This window comes from Nannobrachium achirus (assembly GCF_963921795.1).
Source record: "Nannobrachium achirus genome assembly, chromosome: 4".
NCBI lineage: Eukaryota > Metazoa > Chordata > Actinopteri > Myctophiformes > Myctophidae > Nannobrachium > Nannobrachium achirus.
Genome location: NC_137813.1, coordinates 35,729,394 through 35,752,142, shown reverse-complemented (window position 1 = coordinate 35,752,142; position 22,749 = coordinate 35,729,394). Strand labels below are relative to the sequence as shown.

Below are 22,749 nucleotides of genomic sequence, written 5' to 3'. Positions count from 1 at the left end.
CTCAGTGTGCCTGCCTCAATTTCAGAACAGGCCCTCAACATGACCCATGACCCAAACTAGACCTAAGCGCCTCAGAGCAGACACACCACTCTCTGGTGGGGGACAGTGTGCATATTTCCCATGTTCTCCAGCAGAGACATTTGGAATATCGTCCACATTTCCTGTTTTCCTACATTTACAGTGACGTAACGTAGCTGAAAATAAATATATATAATGACACTGGATGCAAGCATTTATTCAAGGCATGGCAGTGGCAGGGATTGTACAAGTAAAAATGTTTTAAATATTTTGCCATCCAAAAGTGTATAAAATACTGTAATTGATTAATATAATTTGATATGTTGCACTTGTTACATTTAAAGCAAATTATTTGTTGTGTCTGCAAACTTTGTAATAGGCTATCCAAATGCATATTTGCTCATATCCAACTTTGTTACATTTCAAATAAATTACATTATACACCAATTATCATGTTGGATATATTATGTTCATGCCCGCACTGTTTAGGAAGCTTTAAAAAATAAAGAAGAAAAAAATAAAGAAAATAAACAAAGGGTTTAAATAAAATTAAGAGATGAAAAAGAACAGCACACAAGTAACAAAGCTTAATATAATAAAATTCATATATGTTATCTACAGAACTAAAGGTGCATTTTTTTAATGTGCATATTACATTTAACCTCTTCCATTATGATGTGAGGACGGATTTCTGTTTCTGAAAACTACAGTATAAATTGTGTAATTCAATAGCTATTGCTGGTAGTTCCAGTGTCATATCTTGTCACCTTCAACACTTCCTGCTCGTCATTACCTTTACGTGGAAGCTCAACACATTATGGAGATGATGTGCCAATTTAGGTAGTTTTCAATAAGAGTACATGAATATTCTGACATTATTTTCTATTTACAAGAAGTACATTTGATGTCTTCTAATAAAATATTTTTGGGGGGTTTTATCCACAAAACCACTAGACATTTGCTATCCTATACAGTAAGCAGTACAACTTGTTTGACTTAATCATTGTTTTAAGGTTAAGGAATAATGTGAACATGTGACATGTAGACAAGACTACTGGTAATACATAATATTAGGTTCACTCTTAGAGTACAGATGGTAAAACATGTGAATTATGTCTTCTCAAACAAAGACTTTTCCAGGTCTAGTTAAAGGACAACTTTAGTTTTTTACAACAAGGGTTCATATTTTAGATTGAAATTAAAGAATATAAAAGTGAATGAGTGATTTCATTTACTTCTTTCTATTGTTTTAGAGATTCTTATTTCAGTGGTTGGGGGCATGCGTATAAGTGGCTAAATATATCATTTTACACAGAATAAGCCCATTCCCAAGATACAACGCAACCTTTCATGGTTGGATGTGACTTATGGGGGCTAGAAGTGTTACTGTAAATAGCAATAAAGAAACTGCTGGCTTATTGCGTCTAAAAAGATATATTTAGCCACTTGTACGCATGCCCCCATGCGTACGCATGCCCCACATTTTAGCATGATAAATGGGATAAAACAATAGAACGAAGCAAATGAAAACATTTTATCACTCACTTTTTCTTTTCTCTAATTACAATCTAAAATATGAACCCTTGTTGTAAAAAAACAAAGTTGTCCTTTAAGGAACTGTTCACCACATTCAAAAAGTTAAATACTTTAGAAAGAAAATAACAATCTCTTTCTTATATGCTGAAACAAAATGTGGGAACAAAGAATAAGGTGGACACAACTTTTCAAGATGTGCCCATCAGTCCAGTCTGTCCACTCAGAACTCATGTCTATGGTACATATCTGGATCGTAGTATTTGGTGACCACCACTCTGTTAGCAAACTTGCGGCCGGTGAGCGCCTGCATGGCTTTCTGACATTCTGCAGCGGAAACGTACTCCACGAAGATCTGGAAAAAATAGAACATTTTGGGGGGGGGGGGGGGGGGGGGGGGGGTTGTCAGTGACATTCACTGTACCTACATCAGTGGTGTAAAAAGTATGCAAATGTTTTACTTAAGTACTATACTGCAATGGAGAAATACTCTGTTTCAAGTAAAAGTCCGGCATCAAAGTATTGGCATCAAAATGTACTAAAAGTACCAAAAGTAAAAGTACGAAATGTTTGAAAATAGCAGATCTACAAGCTCACAATGCGTCGCATTGTACCTACATGATTTATCGAGTTGTGTACATTTATAGACAAACACAAACACGCTCACTTGTCTTTATTATGCAAAAACAGCTAAGGCCAGCAGACTTCACCTTGCCACAGCCAGGGACCTCCACGCCGTCAACAGGCCGAGGGATCTCGATGGAGCGCACGCTCCCGTACTTGCAGCACTCCTCACGAATGTCTTCCAGGATCTCCTCATAATCCTCATCCTCCACCAGCTCCTCAGACATCACCATGTTGAGAAGACACAGCACCTCTGTGGGAATGCCAGAGTTCTGGAGCCTTTGTAAGCCAGGAACCTGCAGTGTCACTGGAGTCTCAACGACAGAAGTCTGGTTGCAGAAGAAGAAAAAGAGGGACAGTCAATGTATATACTATAGAACAACTCAAACTCAACCATATCACCAAAGAAAAAAAGTTGGCATTGTACATCTCTGCAAACCATGGACACGTTGAATAAAGACATTTCAAGGCAGTCAGGCCTGAGCTCCAGGCCTGAGTGAGTGCTGACCCCAAGCAGTGCGATGGTTGCCCTGACGACTCAGCAGCACCTGTTCAAGTTGCAAGCTGATAGGGTGGGAATCATAATCTAATATATAATCTATTTTGAAATTGCACATAGTGCTTGATGAAGAAATCCTGATTGAGTTGACATGGTCTGTCTAGAAACATTGAGAATAGAAATCTACAACTGAGTTGATGTGGTCTGTATATTTGGTTCGGAAACGTCAACGTTCATTGTATTTGTGGTTTGCAGTAATATACAATATCAATGTTTTTCTTTGGTGGCCAGGTTGAAAGTTTCCATACACTGCACAGGGAAACTGTCTTTCACAAGATATACAGAAATTAGTCCATATAAATAGTGCAAACAGACTCAATAGATCATAGTTTAAATAAATCCTACTCACTGGATTGGCATTTTTAGCTCCTACACTAGCCCTTTGGACGATGAGTTTTTTGTCACCCAGCTGCATTCCGTTGAGCCCTGCTACTGCCTGAGAAAACACAACACAACACAACAAAACCAAGAAGCCTCTAAACACCAGTACACGCAACACTGCACTTCTGTTGATACAAATAGTAATAGTAGCTCCTTACCTGATCGGTGGCACTGACGTCCACATATTCACAAAATGCGTAACCTTTTGACAGTGATGTGGCACTGTCCTTGACAAGATTGAAAGCTTTGAGCGGCCCAAATGATGTCAAGAGCTCCTTTACCTGCACAAAAGATGAAAACCAGCATAGACATGAAAAACACCATGCATCAGCCTCACAAAGCTTACACACTGCTAAATCATGAGTGTTCATTTAACTCTGATGAGTTAAAAACCATTTAGACCTGGAACGCATTATTACTTTAACCATTATTTTATGCTTTAACTAGTAAAAAATAGCAGATCTACAAGCTCGCAGCGCGGCACTGAATGCCGCGCTGCAAGCTTGTAGATCTGCCATTTTTGAAAAACTGTGAACATTTGTGCAAGTCTTTCAAAGTTTTGACCCGATTCTATAAATGTCTTCTACATCCTTCTAAGGTTTTTTTAAGAAAAAAAACACGTTTTTATACGTCAGTGGTTCTCAAATGTTTTCATGTCAAATGTTTTCATGTCTAGGGGAATGTCAAATTCCCCTAGAATTATATGTATTACACCGAATTATATGTAGTACTCCGACCCCCGTCTCAAGATATTATGTATCAGGGACCCCCAGAAGCAAATATTTGAGTTACAAATGTTCACTTTCAAAAATATATATTCAAAGATTTGCACACATTTTCATGATTTTTCAAAAATACTAAAATAGCAGATCTACAAGCTCGCAGCGCAGCACTCGGTGCCACGCTGTGAGCTTGTGCTGTATGTCTGCTATTTTTCAATAGTTAAAGCATAAAATAATTCCAGGTCTTGTGAACACAACATGATTTTGCTGTGTACGCCACCTGAATGAAATAAACCTCAATTTGATTGATACACACGAGATAAATCATATCATGGAGCATGGACAAGAAAAGCATAATAAATTATATGATTAAACTAGAATTTGCTCAGGTCATATTGATTAATTGCTCAATATTTCTATTTGTACTAACAAAATAAATAAGTCTTTGTTTGTTTTTTGGTCAGGGTTTTGAGCAGGACAATCCACAGTAACAGTTAAAGGGCTTTGAAAAGTCTAGACAAAAAGAATCCCTTGGATTGATTTATGAATGAAGTCCCCACGTCCATCACTTGCACAATGCACAATGATGTTTAGCCATATTGATAATAAATATTTCGGTTAAGTTCAATAACGTTTAACAAAAAAGTGAAATAAAAATAATAAAGCAATATATGCCCAAAGCTATGAATAGACAATGACATGTATTGAAGGTGATATGGTCCTGTAAGCGTTTAATTATAAAGAACTTGCTACAAGAGACTTTGATTTTACAGCACCAGAAAAATACACCATATTAACCTTTAAGTTAGTCTTGAGTGGTCATTTGTTTAAATCAAAAGAGCAACATGATTCTAAATTGCCTTTATTTCGACTACACAAGCTATAAATGGTGCAAGGCAAAAGACATAAGATGAAGTTGAATTGCTCTTATTTATAAACATTAGAGTAGCCTTATTATATTTTGCAGACAGTATCCAGACCGCATATCTATAGTCTTACCTTTAGTTTTAAGAATACAACCTCCCCCAACCCCCCAGCCTTTACTAATATGCAATCCTTTACCCCAACTCCTGGGCCCTAAACGCGCTCCATAAGAATGATGGGAGAAAGAAAGTAGCCAGGAGGCTTAAAGGGAGCCTGCTGGCTAGCAGTGTATCCGAGTGAGGATCAGAATGTCTTACTTGCCTTGTGTTACATGTTGGCATGGCAGCAGTAGATCAGTACTACTGAACAAATTATGAGCGCAGACTTAACGATCTTACAGGCCCCTAGCTGGGGACAAAGTGGGGGAACAAAAATGAAAGAGCTGTGAGTATCAAAGCAGTGGCAGCGACTGCAATAATAATAAATAAAATAACCAATAAATAATAAACACAAGGGTACACGACACGTTACACGTTACTCTGTCAGCTACTTGGGATAATATTTTAATGCAATTCACTGCACAAGATTGGACATTTACACCATCTCCCCACTTGTGTGCCAAGATGATCTATGGATCTGCGCTATCGTTAGCAGTCTAAGAGAGCATTTATTTATATCCATAAGTTGAATTCCACAGACCTACTTACTCTTACGGTATTTACCTGTATATATATGTTACAGTTAGATTGGGTAACTCAGTTAGATCGTGGTAAGAGCGCTCGTTTTGTAGTTCACCACACACCCCTAAACACCACCTGGATCAATTCACTTTGATAGTCTCTTATCAGCGCACCTGTGTAATTCTGCGTAGTCACCATGAGATGGCGACAACAGCCATTCACTTGTGTAGTGGCTGACATCACTCGTCTGCGACCCTTCTCTGTTGTTTACTAGCAGCCTAGCTCAGCTGTAGTTAGCCATTAGCTTACTATGCCTAACTCTAACCCTAACCCTAACGTTAACCTCAGTAAAACTATGCCTAACCCTAATCCCTAACCCTAACCTAACCTCCGTGGGTTATCATTCCTGCCGACGCTACGTTGTCGTTGTCATTGTTGTGGATCAAAGCGACCGCAATTGTTCCGCCCCGCGCCTCACGACGAGCGCTCCGTTTCTCGATCTAACTGTTTCTCGATCTAACAGTGACATATATATATGAATATATAGAAACATACAGACACTTGTTATTTGGGAACAGCATCCAGGCCTGCATACCATGCAGAAACAACGGCATGAGACTTAACAGGGCTTTTATGAATCATACTTTGCTTACCTTTTTCAAAAGAGTATGGTTAACATGAGAAATGAATAAGCAGTATGTGATAAGCAAATTACTTGGTTAGCCAAGTCACAGAAAGCCTTACATAAAGCTGTGTACACATAATTGTTATTTAATTGACACCAATGGTCGGAGATCTTTTTCTAGGGCGAAGGTGGAATAACATTAGCCATCTAATCAAAGTGTCCAATAGCCACTTAATATGATGACAGAGACTGCTTTTAATCTGAAATTGCACGTTGCAGTTGAATCATTAAATTAAAGTCTTCATCAAATCAAATAAAAATACTTTTTATTAATATAAAGCTTTAACCACATGCTAATGTTTTCACCAGTAGCGATAATTTCAGCTTTTTTTTCTCCTTCTTTTCCCAGGAGCTTACACTGCCATTACCAGAATCTACTTTTGGACATGATGCACTATGTATATTTATCAACTTTTTTAGCTACTCTTATAATTCTCTTCTAGATCTAATAGGGAATATTTTGCAATCTTCTGACTTTACTTTTGTGTGGTAGATGTGTTCATCCCACAATGAAATTAAAAAAAGAAATAATCTGTGCATGTGTAACTGTGATCGTTAAAAAACAAACGAATGAGAGAAGAATGACAGAATGTGATTGCGGCTGCTTTATCTGTCAGCCTGATAAAGCATTTTAGCTCAAATACCTGATCATCATTAAGATAGTTGGGCAGTCCTCCTATGAACAGTTTATGAGGGGAATCTGGGACTACTGTGGAGACGACACCTAAATAGACAAAAGCAACAAGAAAGAAATAACATCCCAATCCAACACCAAATGAGAGTTTATTATATCATATGCCATATATCATATATATCAGGCAGAAACCCTGTACCCCATATTAAATATTTTTTACCATAAATGAATGCCCTATTGCAGGGATACTCAAACAGCTGAATCTGTGGGCCACATCACAGAAATGGCGAGGGGCCAGTTGATAAAATGACAACATTTATGATACTTGATAACTTCTGTCTTTCATTGGCGCCTCATATTGTCCATCTTAACAACTGACACTGTTTTTTGGCAAATGAAACATACTGTGGTTGTTGAATTTGCATGCATCTGTCCATTTTGGGTTAATGTTGGGATTGATTGATTGATTGATTGTTTGATTGGTGGGCCAGTCAAAATTGTGCCACAGGCCAGAAGTGGCCCGCAGGCCTGAGTTTGAGTATCACTGCCCTATTGTATACTTTGTTGTATGACGTTGTGCAAAATAGTGCAAAAAGCTCACAGTGTGTGGCATCCCATCCAACGCACTTAACAAAAATAAATAAATGAATTGAACATTTTCACCTATAATGCACAAGCCCAAAAGTCTGCCTGTGGGTTTTATAAATATTCAATCAATGAAAAGTATTAGGAACTTGTAACTAAACTACATTGGATCCATTGGAACGCTGGTTCTTTTGACCATTTCCTGAAAAGGAATGGTCTTGGATAAGGATTGCACCCGACAGCATATAATTAGCAGCTTAGAAAAATAACCGACACCAACAAACCTGGTACGTGGAAGGCAGGTTGCTCTGAAATACCAGGTAAAGGCCGGTAGTCATGAGGTCGTCTGATCTTCAGTGACTGACCTTGGAAAATAATTCCATCGAAGGCCATGGCCTGTGTCGTCTCATCTACTGATCGAAACTATACATGGAAAAGATACATTGAAGAGACAAACCAAGAAGTATCTAATGCTAGTGCAGAAAAACGACTTTGTTCACAATGGAGATCTAGTAGCCAAAGGCATTGTAGAAATGACAGAAATGCTCTAATCTAGAATCACTCACCTCTAGAAATGCAAAGTTCTTATCCTGATTAATTTGCACAGCAAGCACAGGGTTGCTAGGGGCTTGTGACAACCCTGCAAGTCGCATCTGGGCATTAAAGAATTCTGCCATGGACTCCTATGAAAAAGTGTTGAATATGTTCATGTGACCCTAGTGTTAAAAACATCACTTGATATTGTCAGTGGGTGGCATTAATATAAAGAAAATATCAGGAAACAGAGTAGGCCATATGTGAGTAGAATAATTAAGAAGCTCAGTTACCTCAGTTACCCCAAAGGGAATATTGCCAACATAAAGGCGTCTGGCTTGTCTTGTCATCTGACTGCCAACTATGGGCACTTGGGTTGGTGTCACGGCAACTCCGGTCGTAGTGGATGTTGCCAGCAGAGCTATTGTTGGTATCTGTCCAGCGGCTGAGAGAAAAACAAAGTTGAAGGCACATGAGAATCTTCCCATGTATGATTCGGATGACTCATAAGCAGGGAAGATAAATTTGAGCCTTCGAGTTCATATAAATGTCAAACAAGGAGAAGGGTAGGAGGGTCGAGCAATATAATGCTATGATGCTATGATGATACAGTAAATGGGAGGCTGTGTGAGATTACAAATGCATTGATGACAGCTACGGAGGGCTGAGGTGAAAATGTGCATACGTTTCAACCTTCAAAGACAGCTTGACTTTGGGACTTAGAAACAAAAAGAGGTTAACAAATACCTTGCATAGCTTTATATTGCATTGGTGTGATGTGTTCAAAGCCAGGGGGCGGCACATCCCAATATTTGCAGGTTCTTTTCTTCCTTGTTCTCCTTGGAGAGTAGCTAAATGAAGAGTATAAAAACAGGTCCAAAGTGGCCAAAACATTACACAAGGGCTTGACACATTTCTTCTAGTGGGCTGGTGTACTGTACACCCCACCCACCTGTGCTTTTTGTGATCCCGCGAGCTGCTCCTTCGAGAGGCGCTTCTTCGTGATGTGCTCCTCCGCGAGGTGCTCCTTCGGTCACGGCTCTTCCGGTCTCTGCTGCGAGTCCGTTTCTCTCGGCTGCGGCTTCCCCGGTCTTTGCTCCAGCTACGGTGCTTCTCACTGCGCTGGGATCCACTGCGGCTCCTCTTTTTGTGCCTCTCTTTCTCTCTCTCTGTGCAGTTCAACAAGGAGAAGAAGAGTAAAGGTATAGCCTGGACCAGGGGTCTTCAACGTTTTCAGGGTAAGGTCAAGGACCGCTTTGCTGAGAGATGAAGCAGGGACTCCCTCTACATATTGTATAAATGTGTGATGCAGATTTTCATCTATTTGATAGATAGATTCATAGACTTTTTGACAGCACTGTCATCAGTCTATGTTGGATTCGTGTTTTAGTTAACCTGACCTTTCACTCTTTCTGCTCTTTTTTTTTTACCTCTATACCAAACCTATTTGCCAAAAATAGCCGATCTACAATCTCTCAACGCCTCGCACTGCGAGGCGTTGAGAGCTTGTAGATCTGCTATTTTTGGCTAAAGTTATCCTCAGAATAGGGATGCGAGGGGTTCAAGTTGTTAATTTAAAAGAATGATCCTATCACAAAGATTTGGTGGCCCCCCTGTAGTAACTCTGAGGACCCCCTAGGGGTCCCGGACCCCCTGTTGAAGACCCCTGGCCTACACAAATTGCTTAGTTTTATAGCTGCAACCATCCTCATAATCCATAACTTACATGGGGTCTCCCATATGAGACGAGAGACCACATTTCCACCACTCTGCCAATAAGGCATTAGGAGATATTGGGATATGAGCTGAGGCAGTATTAGATGTCAACCAGTAGGTGTCATACCGACACTTGCAGGCAGGGTCTACATTTCTCAATGAAGGAGACCACCTCCAACGACTGTATAGTTTGGATAATGTTTTTATTTTCAAGTTAACCAAGTAAAGTATATGTTTATAACATGCTTACGTTCTAACATTTCTACAACTGGTACAAAACCTGTATATCCATCATCATCAGTCATTTTGGAGCATGATAAACAATAAGTTGAAGGATACAATCAATTCTAATGATGTGCCGTTTTTTCTTCTTTTTTTATTTTACATTTTTGGACAAAATGGACAATTTTACATCGAGGTGCCCAGATGTCCCTCCCTAGTGCCCACCTATCCTGTATCCACTGGAGCTATGGCTGGTCCTATACCAAGCCCTGTTATCTCCCGGTGGGTCCAGGTATGTGTACAATTGCATTATTTATATCAGGTTTAGCAATGTAGGCACAGTGCAATAAGGTTGTGTCAATGTCTTAGCTATCTGCGACGGACAGTCGGACACTAAAAGACACGAATGCCAAATACACGACATGGACATACATAATATGAAGTTTGAGGCTATAGAAATGCACAGTAGATCGGATGAGCATTGACAGATGATATTCATGCATTCAGAATGTCAGCGACGTATCATGCTATTCTGCAACCACAGATTAGCTCACCTTGTCGATTCTCACTGAGCTGTTTCTCAAATTCCTCGAAATCAGACATATTGACAGCTACCTTTATACATAATACACAATAACTGTGCGCCTGGCTTTTATCGCAATAATAAACCGGTCCGATGTCAGTGCGAGAAGGACCACAGAATTTTCGAGCAGTTCTCCGCGACAGTTGTATGGTGCACACGCACACACAGATACACAGAATAGTAGCGCCGCCCCTTGCGCAGATAGATAAAACATACTTGTTCAGCAGTAGTGTATGAGAATAGCATCACTCTGGCCTTGCCGAGTAATTACAGATCAGCAATGTTAGGCCCACCATTTCTCTGTGAGCTCATCCAACTCCCTCCAATAAAATCCCAGTTTAATTCAAGAGAAGAGTGGGCATCTGTCTCGGGCCTGGGCAGTGCAATGTGAAATTGGCATTTTTTTCCCCCTCCAAATTGTTAAAAAGTAAAGAATAAAGGTATGATTTGAAAATGGCCTGAAATAATATAGACCTACATGATTTGAACAAAAATGGCACATGATGACATGATCATCAGACCTGAATTTACCCATGAACTTAGACTATATATTTGCCATAATGACTGGATATCCAGGTTTTATAGCAATCTGGATATTCTGGACCAATTCAATATTAGGCCAAAATGTTATTCTCAAGCATGTTCAAGAATCAAGACATATAGACCTATACACACATTTCAGACCATTTCCCAAAGCACATGTGCACATTTATTATTTATTTCGCATTTTTCATAATAGGAATACACTGCCAATTTAACATCGAGTCACCCAGACTTCTCAGGTTCCCACTCTCCAATTACCCACTATACTACATGCCCGGATGTAGTAGGACTATTTCATGGGTCTTCCATAACTTCAATAACTTGTGGGTCCTCAGTGTTACTACAGTGGGGCTGCCAAATGTTTGTGTGAGAAACCTCCCCCCAACCCCCCAAACAAATGTAAATGCCTGAAAATACACATTAACCCATTTAGATGTTGTTGCGACCTATGTCGCAGTCAACTGTGAAAACCATCACATCTTGTCTGTGTGAGTAACGCCTCAATGTCTATAGTTGCTGACCCGTTGTGACATCATATTGTTGTGACGTCACATTCTGTCCTTGTCCTTTTGTCCAACTTTAAACAACCAACCGCAATTCGAATCACACATGCAAATGAATTCCGTCCTGTGCGAATTCCGTATGCACAACCTTGTCGCTTTTCGGCCTTAGGCGTCTTACTGGTTATATAGGGTTACAGTATATATTTATTTCTCAGCCCCTGTAGCAGATAGACACAAGAAATAAAAAAAGTGTTTGAGAGCTTACACCTTTGGCTATTATTTCTGAAATAGTTTTCTTGCCCAGACATTTGTTGTGTGTTGTCCATTTGTACATACAATATTCTGTCCGTTCGTCTGTCTGTCTGTCTGTCTGTCTGTCTGTCTGTCTGTCTGTCTGTCTGTCTCTGTGTGTGTGTGTGTGCGTGCGTGCGTGCGTGCGTGCGTGTGTGTTACACAAATGTTTTATTTTATTGTCTCCACCAGCCAAAGGCTGAGGGAGAGTATGTTTTCCCCTCCGTCCGTCCGTCCGTCCGTCCGTGCGTCCGTCCGTCCGTGCGTCCGTCCGTCCGTCCGTGCATGCGTCCTCGCAGTTTGTGAGCAGCTAATCTCAGTCACCGTTGGCCTGATCGCTGCCAAACTGAGCACACACACTCCCTGGATGCCAATCTAGAACCTCTGCCCCACATTTTTCAAATCAGCCTCATGGTGGCGCTATAACAGGCCGATTTGTGTGGCCTGGTTGTTACCAGCTAATCTCCGGCGCCGTTGGCCCGATCGCTGCCAAACTGAGCACACACACTCCCTGGATGCTAATTCAGAACCTCTGCCCCACATTTTTTAAATCAGCCTCATGGTGGCGCTATAACAGGCCGATTTGTGTGGCCTGGTGGAGACCTGTGCTCGGAAGAGCACTGCTTCTTTGTCTCCACCAGCCGAAGGCTGAGGGAGAGTATGTTTTCCCCTCCGTCCGTCCGTCCGTCCGTGCGTCCGTCCGTGCGTCCGTCCGTGCGTCCGTCCGTCCGTCCGTCCGTGCGTGCGTCCTCGCAGTTTGTGAGCAGCTAATCTCAGTCACCGTTGGCCCGATCACTGCCAAACTGAGCACACACACTCCCTGGATGCCAATCTAGAACCTCTGCCCCACATTTTTCAAATCAGCCCCATGGTGGCGCTATAACAGGCCGATTTGTGTGGCCTGGTTGTTACCAGCTAATCTCCGGCGCCGTTGGCCCGATCGCTGCCAAACTGAGCACACACACTCCCTGGATGCTAATTCAGAACCTCTGCCCCACATTTTTTAAATCAGCCTCATGGTGGCGCTATAACAGGCCGATTTGTGTGGCCTGGTGGAGACCTGTGCTCGGAAGAGCACTGCTTCTAGTTTGTATTTATTTTGGTCATTGTGGTGCACTGTATGAAACATAAAGTTTAACCTAAAGATAGCCTGGCTGAAGCACATGGACCACTTACCCCCTGGGTCCCCTGACCTGTCATGCTAGACATACCACATTGGCCCCCAGCCCACACCCCATCCCACACCCATTGCCCTGTCATTCTAAACATAGGCTACCACACTGACAACATGTGTAGAAAAAAACGAACTCAGCTGTGTTGCTATTAAAAGAGCTCAAATCCCCCAGTATTGCTAGAGAAGGAATGCTGGCTGCCAGGGACCCTCATTGAATAAACGGGTTTGGAGCTACACAGCTCCTCACGAGAGGACTTACCCAGGAGCACACTCAGCGGCCTACAATAGCAATTCCAAGCGGTAAGTGGTTGTTGCTATTCGTTCTTCATTATTTTGATCAGACACCAAATTGTTTATTTTACTGTTTGCTGAGCACTGATGTTTTACAATAGTGTTGGCACCGGTGGAGATGCTGTGCAAGCTGTGAAGTTTGGGATTGGGATTTTTATAGTTCAGTGATTCATTGGTGGAAGACATTGAGACATATTGTTTGGAAGTTTTATGTTGTTATTTTGGACATCTTGACTCTTGACTTGGAATAATGCCGATGTTACGCCATGACATTGGGTTTTTGTGAGAGATACAGTATCTATTTCTAGGTCAGTTTATATTTAGTCTCTGCCTGGACAAGCACATGCACTGACTGTCCTCAGCACAGCAAGCAGTTGCCTAAGGCTTTTCTTCCAACCCACAGTTGGCCAAAAATAGAGATCTCAGCTAACACTCGACACTTTGATAAACTATTATCTTGAATTATTGTGGTATTATTAAATTAATGTTAGCCAGGAAGACTCAGGGAAAGAAAAGTTTGACTCTTCAAAGTGTTTATGAAAGTGGTGGTCTGTCCCCGGGGGAGGGGGGTGAATGTTGAAGTGCAGCTGCATGTTAAGTTAGTTGAAAGAACTTAATGCCTCCCTTTTTCAATGCCCCCTTTTTAAAGACCAGAAGATAATGACCCTGTTTTGACAAAAGATAGTAATGTTCCAATCTGAGAGTAACTGAGTTAAATATACTGTATGTATGTATGTATGTATGTTTGTTTGATTGATTGATTGAAGACTTTATTAGAAGTTTGCATAGGAAAAGGTACAGTTTCATGACGGTACAGTTCACTGGTACAAGGTCTACTAAAAGGAGATCCATGAAAAGACTAAGCTTATTTCCACTGGAAACCATTGAAGTATCTCATATAACATTGAATGACAGACAAATAGAACACAGTACTATGCAGTAGATATGTAAAGAAAAACAAAATAGAAGACAGTAAGTCAAAACAAACAGTATATACAAAGAAGGGGCAGGGGAGGGTAGGGTTGGGCTAGATTCTTTTTTACCAGTTGCGAACGGCTGCTGCCTGTAAGTGGTTTTTCAGGGCAATTTTAAAGGATGCTAGTGATCCACACTCCTTTGTGGCCTTCGGTAAGGCTTTCCACATTTTGGTGGTATAGCAGAAAAAAGAGTTTGACCCTTTGTTGGTTTTGACTCTGGGTTGAAAGTGATCTGTGGCGCTGCCTCTGGTGTTGTAATTATGGACATCCTTAATGTTTATAAAGTATTTTGACAGGTACTTGGGTATCATAGTGGTGTAGTGTATCTTGTACACCAGGCCCATTGCAAGTTGCTGTACTCTGTCAACTACTCTGAGCCACCCCACTCTTAACTGGTGAGTAGCGGTGAGGTGAGTCTGATAGGGAAGTCTAAGCAGGACCCTAATTAGTTTATTTTGGGCTGTTTGTAGTTTAGTTTTCAGGGCTTGTGGGGCGTCACAATACCATACGTGGACTCCGTAGTCAAAGAGGGGCTGGATTATTGCACCAGCTATGGTCTTCAGTGTGTTGGAATTGACCATCGGGGCGATCCTCTGTAGGAAACGAGTTCGTTGGTTGATTTTATTTATTACTTTAGAAGTCATCTTTTCACTGGAAAGATTAGCTTCAAGGATACATCCTAAGTAAGAGATTTCGTTTTTTCGTGTTATGACCTTGTCACCCACTTTGATTGTGAAGTTATCAACTTTTTTGAGGTTATGATTTGATCCAAAGAGGATGGACTCTGTTTTACCCAGGTGAATTGATAATTTGTTGTCGTTGTATCTATATGTATGTGTAGGCTATGTATGTATTTGTATGTACGTACGTATGTATGTATATTTGTCAGGGACAAATCAGAAAAAAAATCACACCCGTGTGAACTGAGCGGTGGTTTACCCCCCCCCCCCCCCCCCCCCCCTGTGTGTGTGTGCGTGCGTGTGTGTGTGTGTGTGTGTGTGCCTGGTCTGGCCTGGCCTGAACAACAGCGCCCCTCCCTTAACATGTGTGGTCATAAAAGGTACTGCAGGCCTGCAGGCTACATACAGACACACACGCACGCACACACACACACACACACACACGCACGCATACACACACGGCCAAGTATAGGAGACGGTGTAACCACCGCTCAAAAACAACAACATTGTGTCAGGTTACAAAACATGACTCCAAGAGGATTGCAATGCATCTAGGGTTTCTAGCCAAGGCTCATTTGTGACACCTCCCTCTGGTGTCACAAATACCTATACTCCAGTTTAAACACATGAAAAGAGCTCAGATTAAAACAAACAAAAAACAATAACATCGTCAAATTATCCCAAAACAAGGTAATAAACAAACTTAAAAAAGAAATAATATGCATACGTATGCATAAGTGCATTTCTGGATAAAACATTGCCAAAGCCCCCATTTTAAAGCAAAAGATGGGTAAAGACCACCTTTTCATATTTATATTTTAAAGGTTGATGCCTCTGCTTTTGAGGCCCAATCCCGGCATGCATTGTAGGCTATATTAAGGTTGACTACCCACCCCCTCTGCTACTCATTTGATTGTCTGAAGCCCCTATCATAGTGCAGGGTGGGGTGATAAGCTATCACCGCGGTGTAGTCTTTTTAAGTCAGAAAACTACAATATTACGTCATTCGCCACGATGAAGGGCTATCACCACGAACCCGACATCTCCCCATCACCCCGTGTCCCCTGGTTTCAGAGGCACACCTGAGGCATCATTGTCACGGTGATAGGACTTCACTGTGACTATGATGGCCTCCACTTGTATAAAGTTTTAGGTGATAAGTTTATCACCTAACCTAAAAATTTGAGTTGATAGCTCTTCACCTCGGACTATGATAAGGCCTTAAGACAGCCTATTATCTACATCTTCTCTTGCAAGCTTATTCTGTGACCAAATACTTCACATTATGGCTTGTCTTGGATTGTGGCATTAATTTACACTATCGCTTTGCACCAGGTGTTGTAGATTGCACTATTTTTCTTCTTTTTCTAGTTGAGAAAGAACATTGCAAAAAAACAAAACTGTCTTTTCTGTTTTCATTTCAGAATCGTAAGCATATAGCTAAATACATTTAAAAAAATGGTTGTAGAAGGGCATTCGGATCCCAGTGTAACAGAGGTGGGGAGTCTATGGGTATGACATATGTCATGTTCAGTAGATTGTAGTACCATCCCATTTCATCTGCATCCTTAGACAATCCATTTTGCATCCAGTAGTACACATACATACTCTCAACATACTTCTACCATGAAACATTTTTCTTTTGAGCTAACCCTCACTTCATTAAAAACGTTGCTTTCATGCTTTGCATGGTTATGGTATGTTTTTTATTTAATGGTTTAAATTGATATTTTGTGAGTGCCGTTTGCAATGAATAACACTTTTGTGTTCACAATTAGCCTTTTTAATTTGTATTCTTAATTTAAAAGATTATGCTAACATGTTTAAATCATAGACACTTACTCGCACTGTATTGTTTTCTTCTTTTTTTTAGGATTATATCTTCCCAGAGATGGACCAACAGTGGAACATCACTGTTCTATTGGTGGTACCATGTGTGATTGTGGTCACAGCTGGGCTTTTCTACCTGTACGGTCTGGTCTCCAGTCTGTTGTTAAAAACATGTGTGCGCAACAAGGTGGTGGTAATAACTGATGCCACATCTGGACTTGGAAAAGGTATGTTCTGTTTAAATGATTATTTGAATTCCCTGATTCAGCATGCTGATTCAGCATTTGATTTAATCTCCTATAGTATTCTTTTTTGTCCTCACTTTCTTTTGTTTGAATTCCCCATGAATCATCTTTGAAGAGTGTGCCAGTGTGTTTCACAAGGATGGGGCTAGACTGATCCTATGTGGGAAGAATTGGGAGAAACTTGAAGAACTTGATAGTGATTTGACAAGCGCTTCAGACCCTACTTTAGTAAGTATACCAATCACATGAATCACCAAGTAGACCAGTCCTTTAAAGAGAAATAGAGTACTGTAGGTAGAATTCTACCTATACAGAGTTTTATTGTTGGGGTTAGGGTTAGATTATAGGTGTCCTGAATATCAATCCGGTCTTAGTAACCACACTAAATGCATCTCCAACCAAATTTTCTTTTCTTGTCAACAGACTTTCCCCCCAAAGTTGGTGCTGGTAGATTTTGGTGACATGGACAGTATGCCTGAGGTAACTGAAGAGGTCCTGGAGTGTTATGGCTGCGTAGACATTCTCATCATCAACAGCAGTCTGAAGGTCAAGGCACCTGCCCAGAGTGTGACTCTGGAGATGGAGAAGTTAATAATGGATAACAACTACTTTGGACCCATCACGCTGGCCAAAGGTAAAACAAGGATTTAAGGAATAACATTGACAAACAAATGCAGATTCAAGGGATATGATAGCAGCAGGGTTGTTTTTAATCACATTTTTGTTGTTTCTTAGTTTTCAATATGCAATGTGCTTTATATTTATGTTTCAGGTGTTCTACCTGCCATGATCACCAGGAGAACAGGTCACTTGCTCCTGGTCAATAGTATCCAAGGAAAACTGGCTGTGCCTTTTCGCACTACATGTAAGTCAACATGTTTTATGGTGGCAACCAGCAATGTTCTAAACACATGAATGAGAAATCAGATTTTCTTGGTGGGAAACACTGACATTGCAGTGAAGTGTATTCTGCCTTCCATCCAGATGCTGCTTCCAAGCATGCAGTGCAGGCTTTCTTTGATTGTCTGAGGGCAGAAGTCCAAGAGTACAGCATCTCTGTCAGCACCGTAAACCACACCTTCATTAGCTCCTCTGCAGAGACAACACCCAGCAAAAGAACCTTCTGGTCATGTGAGTGAAGTCAGCTAAATCCAGACATAACATAATGATCTTTATTGTGTAGGCTACTTAGTTGCACATAATGACGTGGAATTATAGAATGGTGAATAATCTAAGCATGAGTTGTGAATTGTGTTGCATTAAATATTTACATATTTTTCCTTAATGTTAACCTCTCCTATTTGTGCTTTCTTAATTTTCCAGATTTGTATAGCCAGAACCCTCTTGGCATTACCCCACAAGAGGCAGCCGCTGAGATCGTGAAGACTTTAAGCAATAAAAAAGAAGAGGTTGTAATTGCCCCTTCTCTCCCCAAGATGGCCATCTATACCAGATCTTTTTTCCCCAGCTTATTCTTTGCTGTGATGGCTGCAGGAGTGAAGAATGCTGATGCTACGAAGGAAATGTAGTCCTGCCATAAGCTAAATAGTTTTATTTCGCAATGAATACATTTAACTCTTGTAATGAGATTTGCTGGGTCCATTGACATCAAATGTTTTTAATAGTATTTGGAATAAATGGATTAAAGTTAGAAAGTGAAAATGATCTTGAAATGAAAGAAAGGCTTGAAAAGTAGAAATGAAAAGATAGCTGCAAGTGCAAAACAATTTAGTGGTGTTACTGGTGTGGGAGTGATGCTGCTCGCTCTCATATGAAAATGAAGGGGGTTTGTTAATTAGAAAGTCAATGTTGAAAGAAGGGATTCAAACCAAAAAATCTAATTGTTATTGTGTCAGTGTGTGTGTGTGTGTGTGTGTGTGTGTGTGAGTGAGTGAGTGAGTGACGTGTGTGTGTGTGTGTGTGTGTGTGTGTGTGTGTGTGTGTGTGTGTGTGTGTGCGTGCGTGTGTGCGTGCGTGCGTGCATGCTTGTGTTTCTGTTTCAATTTAATTTCCTGCTCTGATTATAACTGGAACAGGGTATGTTTGAAGTAAATAAAATACTTTAATTCAATCTGGGCCTATTAATGACTGTGATGGGAAATAAAACTTTTTGGGCGATCCTTCTAAAAACACACTCTATAGGCTACTATACTGTATAGTGGATAGTGATGGATGAAAATCGAATCAGAACGTTGGTTTTAGAACAATCATTTTGTACCATTAAAAAGTAATTGAACCTTGGACAGCTGAACAAAGATCAACTGATGAGCAAGGTGTAATACAAAGACTCACCTGCAGGTGGTTACCAACACATCTATCTGACAGACGCGTCATGTAACCTCCCACTCGGCTTTCCACAACACGGCGGTGATAGATCCTTTCAATGGCTTTTAAACTATTTTCCCGTTTCAACGCATTGAACAGCACGCGTCTGTTCAGTACTTCTTATTCGTCTACATGTAAATCCAACCCCAACTACAACAGCTGCTTGAGAGTGGAACATGACCGACAGAACGCACACTTTACCATCAGCCTGAGCGGCGAGGCGGGTAAGAAGAACCATTGTGCACAGCTCAGCTGGACCTCATATCATTCATTGGGTAAATGTGTAACTCTAGGCCGGCGTGGCGGCGACGGCGTCCACTCTCGGCTTACTGAGGACGGTAGCAGCAGCACTAATGCTTCGCAGGGCAAAAGGACGATTTTATGTCTAAAATACACAGGGAATACAGGGAATACATTGTTCTGGTTGTCGTGTGTCTTCTCTTACACAGCAGGGAGCAGTGAACGTGCTGTTCTGCGTTACAAGTTCACAGCAGAGAAAGAGGTGGATCTAATGTCAACCAATGTGCCAGAGTCGTTCAGGGGGAAAGGTGTTGCTGCGCTGCTGTCAAAGGTTGGCTGGCCAGTGCTTCTTATCTGAGGTTTATGTGAAAACAAAACGGCCGTTACAAAACAGATGCAATACTTAATTGTGGGCTCGCCTATAAGGCGAGCACACTTTAGATATTGTCATTATTTATCTATCAGTCAGTCAGTCAGTCAGACAGACAGTAGACGGGAACTTCGGTTCCTTTCTACTCCTACATACTTAGTGAGAAAATGAAAATAAAAACATCAATGTGTTCAGTTTACAGTGGCGAAGTGCGCTATTATTTTTTATAGCAATCGGCCAAATGGTGGCGCTGTAGGAAGCCTTCGAAAGTGCGAACTTTGAACAGGTATAGCTCATGCTGTGTTATACATACAGCCATGAAACCTGTATACACTTATGCGTCTCCTCATGCCGAACAACTTTTACCCTCTAACTTTTGACCTCTGACCTTTAGGTCTCCCACAATTCGGAATTATATGAAAAACAGTAAAAATCTATCTCCTCCTGGGATTTTCGCGTCAAGTGCACAAAACTTTTTTCACATGAACTTTGGACCAATACGGTCAAACTAGTCTCGGCGGATTTCTTTTAAAGTGAAATATAATTTTTTAATAATTCAATCCATATTGCGGTTTTATGCAAATTATTCTTCGGCCTCTAAATCATACATGCAAAGTTACACGTTCATGGCATTTGGCAAAGATGTGGAGGGTTAGTCAAAGTATCACTGAAACCAATTTTATTCCAATCGGCCAAAGGGGGGCGCTATACGAAGCGTTTGAAAATTCAAACTTCAAACGGGCATAAGTCATGACTCGTTTCGTTTGAAGACATGCAACTTGTTACACGCGTGCTTTGACTCAAGCGGAAGACATCTGTGTCGTTGTTAAGTAAGCTCCGCCCTTCAATTTTCCGCCATTTTGAGCAGTTTCTAAAACGCGTAAACCCGCTTTTATTCTGGAATTTTCGTTCCACGTGCACAAAACTTTTTTTACGTGAACTTTGGACCGATATCTAAAGATCTGTCAGATCGGATTTCTTTAAAATTGAAACATGCTTTTTTAAATAAATTCAATGAATATTGCAGTTTTATGCAAATTATTCTTCTGCCTCTAAATCATACATGCAAAGTAACATGTTCATGGCATTTGGCAAAGATGTAGAGTGTTAGTCCAAATATCACTAAAACCAATCTTACCCCAATTGGCCAAAGGGGGGCGCTATATCATTTTGAGCAGTTTGTGAAATGCTTAAACCCGTTAGGATTTTTTTTTTGCAATTTGCATGAAACATTCTACACACAATCTAGGGACCTTTATCTAATATGCCTATGAAGTGCACACACACAAAAAAATAAAATAATAATGAATATAGCTGCAAGCAGCGATAAAGTGGCCAAAGCCAAAAACACCTCAAATCATGAACACAGCCTGCAATGTGCGTGAAATCTTGCAAGCACATTCCCAATAGGTCAAGGAACAGATACCACCCTTCTTACATTGGCCTGTTATAGCGCCACCAGCGGGTCAACTTTTGCACAACACATTTTTGGAACAAAATGGACCAATCTTTGACGTCAGTAACGTCAAAGAGAGCACTGCCTGCGATCTTGACATTTTGTACTTTTATAGCCATTGTTTTCTGGCTTGAAGCGAGCCCACAATTGTTTCGAAGGAACAATATTTTTCTAGTTTAAAGGTGCTATAGTCAACTTTTTAATTTTGGCCGTTGTCAGGCTGACTTTGTTTACATCCCTCTTCTATTGATACAAGTAGGGGGGAGCTAAACATGTGAATTCATTAATTTAAATAAATAAATGAGAATTACAATTCTTCAGTAATGTTGATTAAAATATTGACAGTGTAATTTCCTTTCCAGGCTGCAATGGATTTTCTTGTTGAAGAAAACCTCAAGGCTCACGTTTCTTGCTGGTACATTAACAAATACATTAAGGACAACCCACTGCTTGGTTATGAAGATCTTATCATCAGAGCTCACTGATGCCACATAAGGACCAGTCACCAGTACTGTAGCCAAGCAGGTCCCAAACTCTTTAGCTCGAGACGACCCAAAAGAGACATTTCTTGATGTCTTCCTGGGACATAAACTTGATCTTTTTAATTCCTAAAAAAGTAATCACCAAAAAGTTTGAGCACCACTGACATAGAAACATAGGTTTTTCAAAGACTTGCACACATTTTCACGATTTTTTAAAAATAGCAGATCTACAAGCTCGCAGCGTGGCATTCGGTGCCACGCTGTGAGCTTGTATATCTGCTATTTTTCAATAGTTAAAGCACAAAATTATTTGTTCCCAGTCTAAATTGGTTAAACCCCTCCCCCTATGAAGAACATTCATGGGGGCCCCGCAGTGAATCCTTGTACCCAGGGCCCAGAATTTGGTGCGACACCCCTGGCAGTACACAAGTAAATGTTAAAGGTACACTTTTATATAATGTACTATTGTATAATTGAAGTAGGCCTAGGGTTAAAACTAAAAGAGTACCTTTAAAAGAAGGACACAAAAAGCCCTAGCTAGGGGTTTCCATTCTGGTTCTATTTACAAGCTCACATCAGCTTATAGGCTCATTCTTTAAAGTATTCTTTTTATTTTGAACGGAATTTCTTTGATTGCAGGGGTTGACACTAAGGTCTCAGAGGCACTTGCCCATCGGGCAAGTACAGGTCATGTTCTACTTGCCCGAAGGTAATGCCCACTTGCCTGAAAAGTAAATCGTCCATTATAAAATGATAGGTACGATTTTAATTACCACTCAATTTAACACTTATTTCTTTACTTTCTGGGGCTGTGTGATAAAATGTCATACCTCAATACCTCCAAATCCAAATACCAAATACTTTAGCTATGATTGAATATGTCTATGGTTTCACACTTGTTATTTTATATTTTTAAATGTAGCAACAGTAAAAACAGCACATTATAGGTAAATAGTGCTCTTATTTTACATTCCACAGACCAGAAGACACAGCGCACTGGCC

General features: G+C 40.7%; 2 protein-coding genes across 2 annotated transcripts; one reads left to right on the top strand and one right to left on the bottom strand.

Annotated features, from left to right (window-relative positions):
* Positions 1–1,774: 1,774 nt before the first annotated feature.
* Positions 1,775–10,360, bottom strand: LOC308283699 (splicing factor U2AF 65 kDa subunit-like; the record flags this gene model as incomplete). The annotated part of the gene is made up of 11 exons (XM_080724167.1): positions 1,775–1,906; positions 2,262–2,504; positions 3,084–3,170; positions 3,274–3,396; positions 6,711–6,790; positions 7,570–7,708; positions 7,852–7,968; positions 8,113–8,264; positions 8,567–8,670; positions 8,772–8,988; positions 10,312–10,360. The coding sequence occupies 11 exons, from the start codon at positions 10,358–10,360 to the stop codon at positions 1,775–1,777; spliced, it is 1,443 nt and encodes a 480-aa protein (XP_080580293.1).
* Positions 10,361–16,678: 6,318 nt separating this feature from the next.
* Positions 16,679–18,641, top strand: dhrs7ca (dehydrogenase/reductase (SDR family) member 7Ca). Its single transcript, XM_080724289.1, has 6 exons — positions 16,679–16,856; positions 16,990–17,102; positions 17,298–17,508; positions 17,647–17,739; positions 17,859–18,005; positions 18,198–18,641. Exons 1-6 carry the CDS (start codon positions 16,691–16,693, stop codon positions 18,401–18,403), a joined length of 936 nt encoding a protein of 311 aa, XP_080580415.1. The 5' UTR covers positions 16,679–16,690; the 3' UTR covers positions 18,404–18,641.
* The last annotated feature ends 4,108 nt before the right edge of the window (positions 18,642–22,749 follow it).

Excerpts from the sequence above, each read along its gene's own strand:
- dhrs7ca (XM_080724289.1), top strand. The coding sequence starts at position 16,691 with ATGGACCAACAGTGGAACATCACTGTTCTATTGGTGGTACCATGTGTG. Across the intron at positions 16,857-16,989 it reads CACATCTGGACTTGGAAAAG|AGTGTGCCAGTGTGTTTCAC; the intron begins GTATGTTCTGTT and ends TCATCTTTGAAG. Across the intron at positions 17,740-17,858 it reads TGTGCCTTTTCGCACTACAT|ATGCTGCTTCCAAGCATGCA; the intron begins GTAAGTCAACAT and ends CCTTCCATCCAG.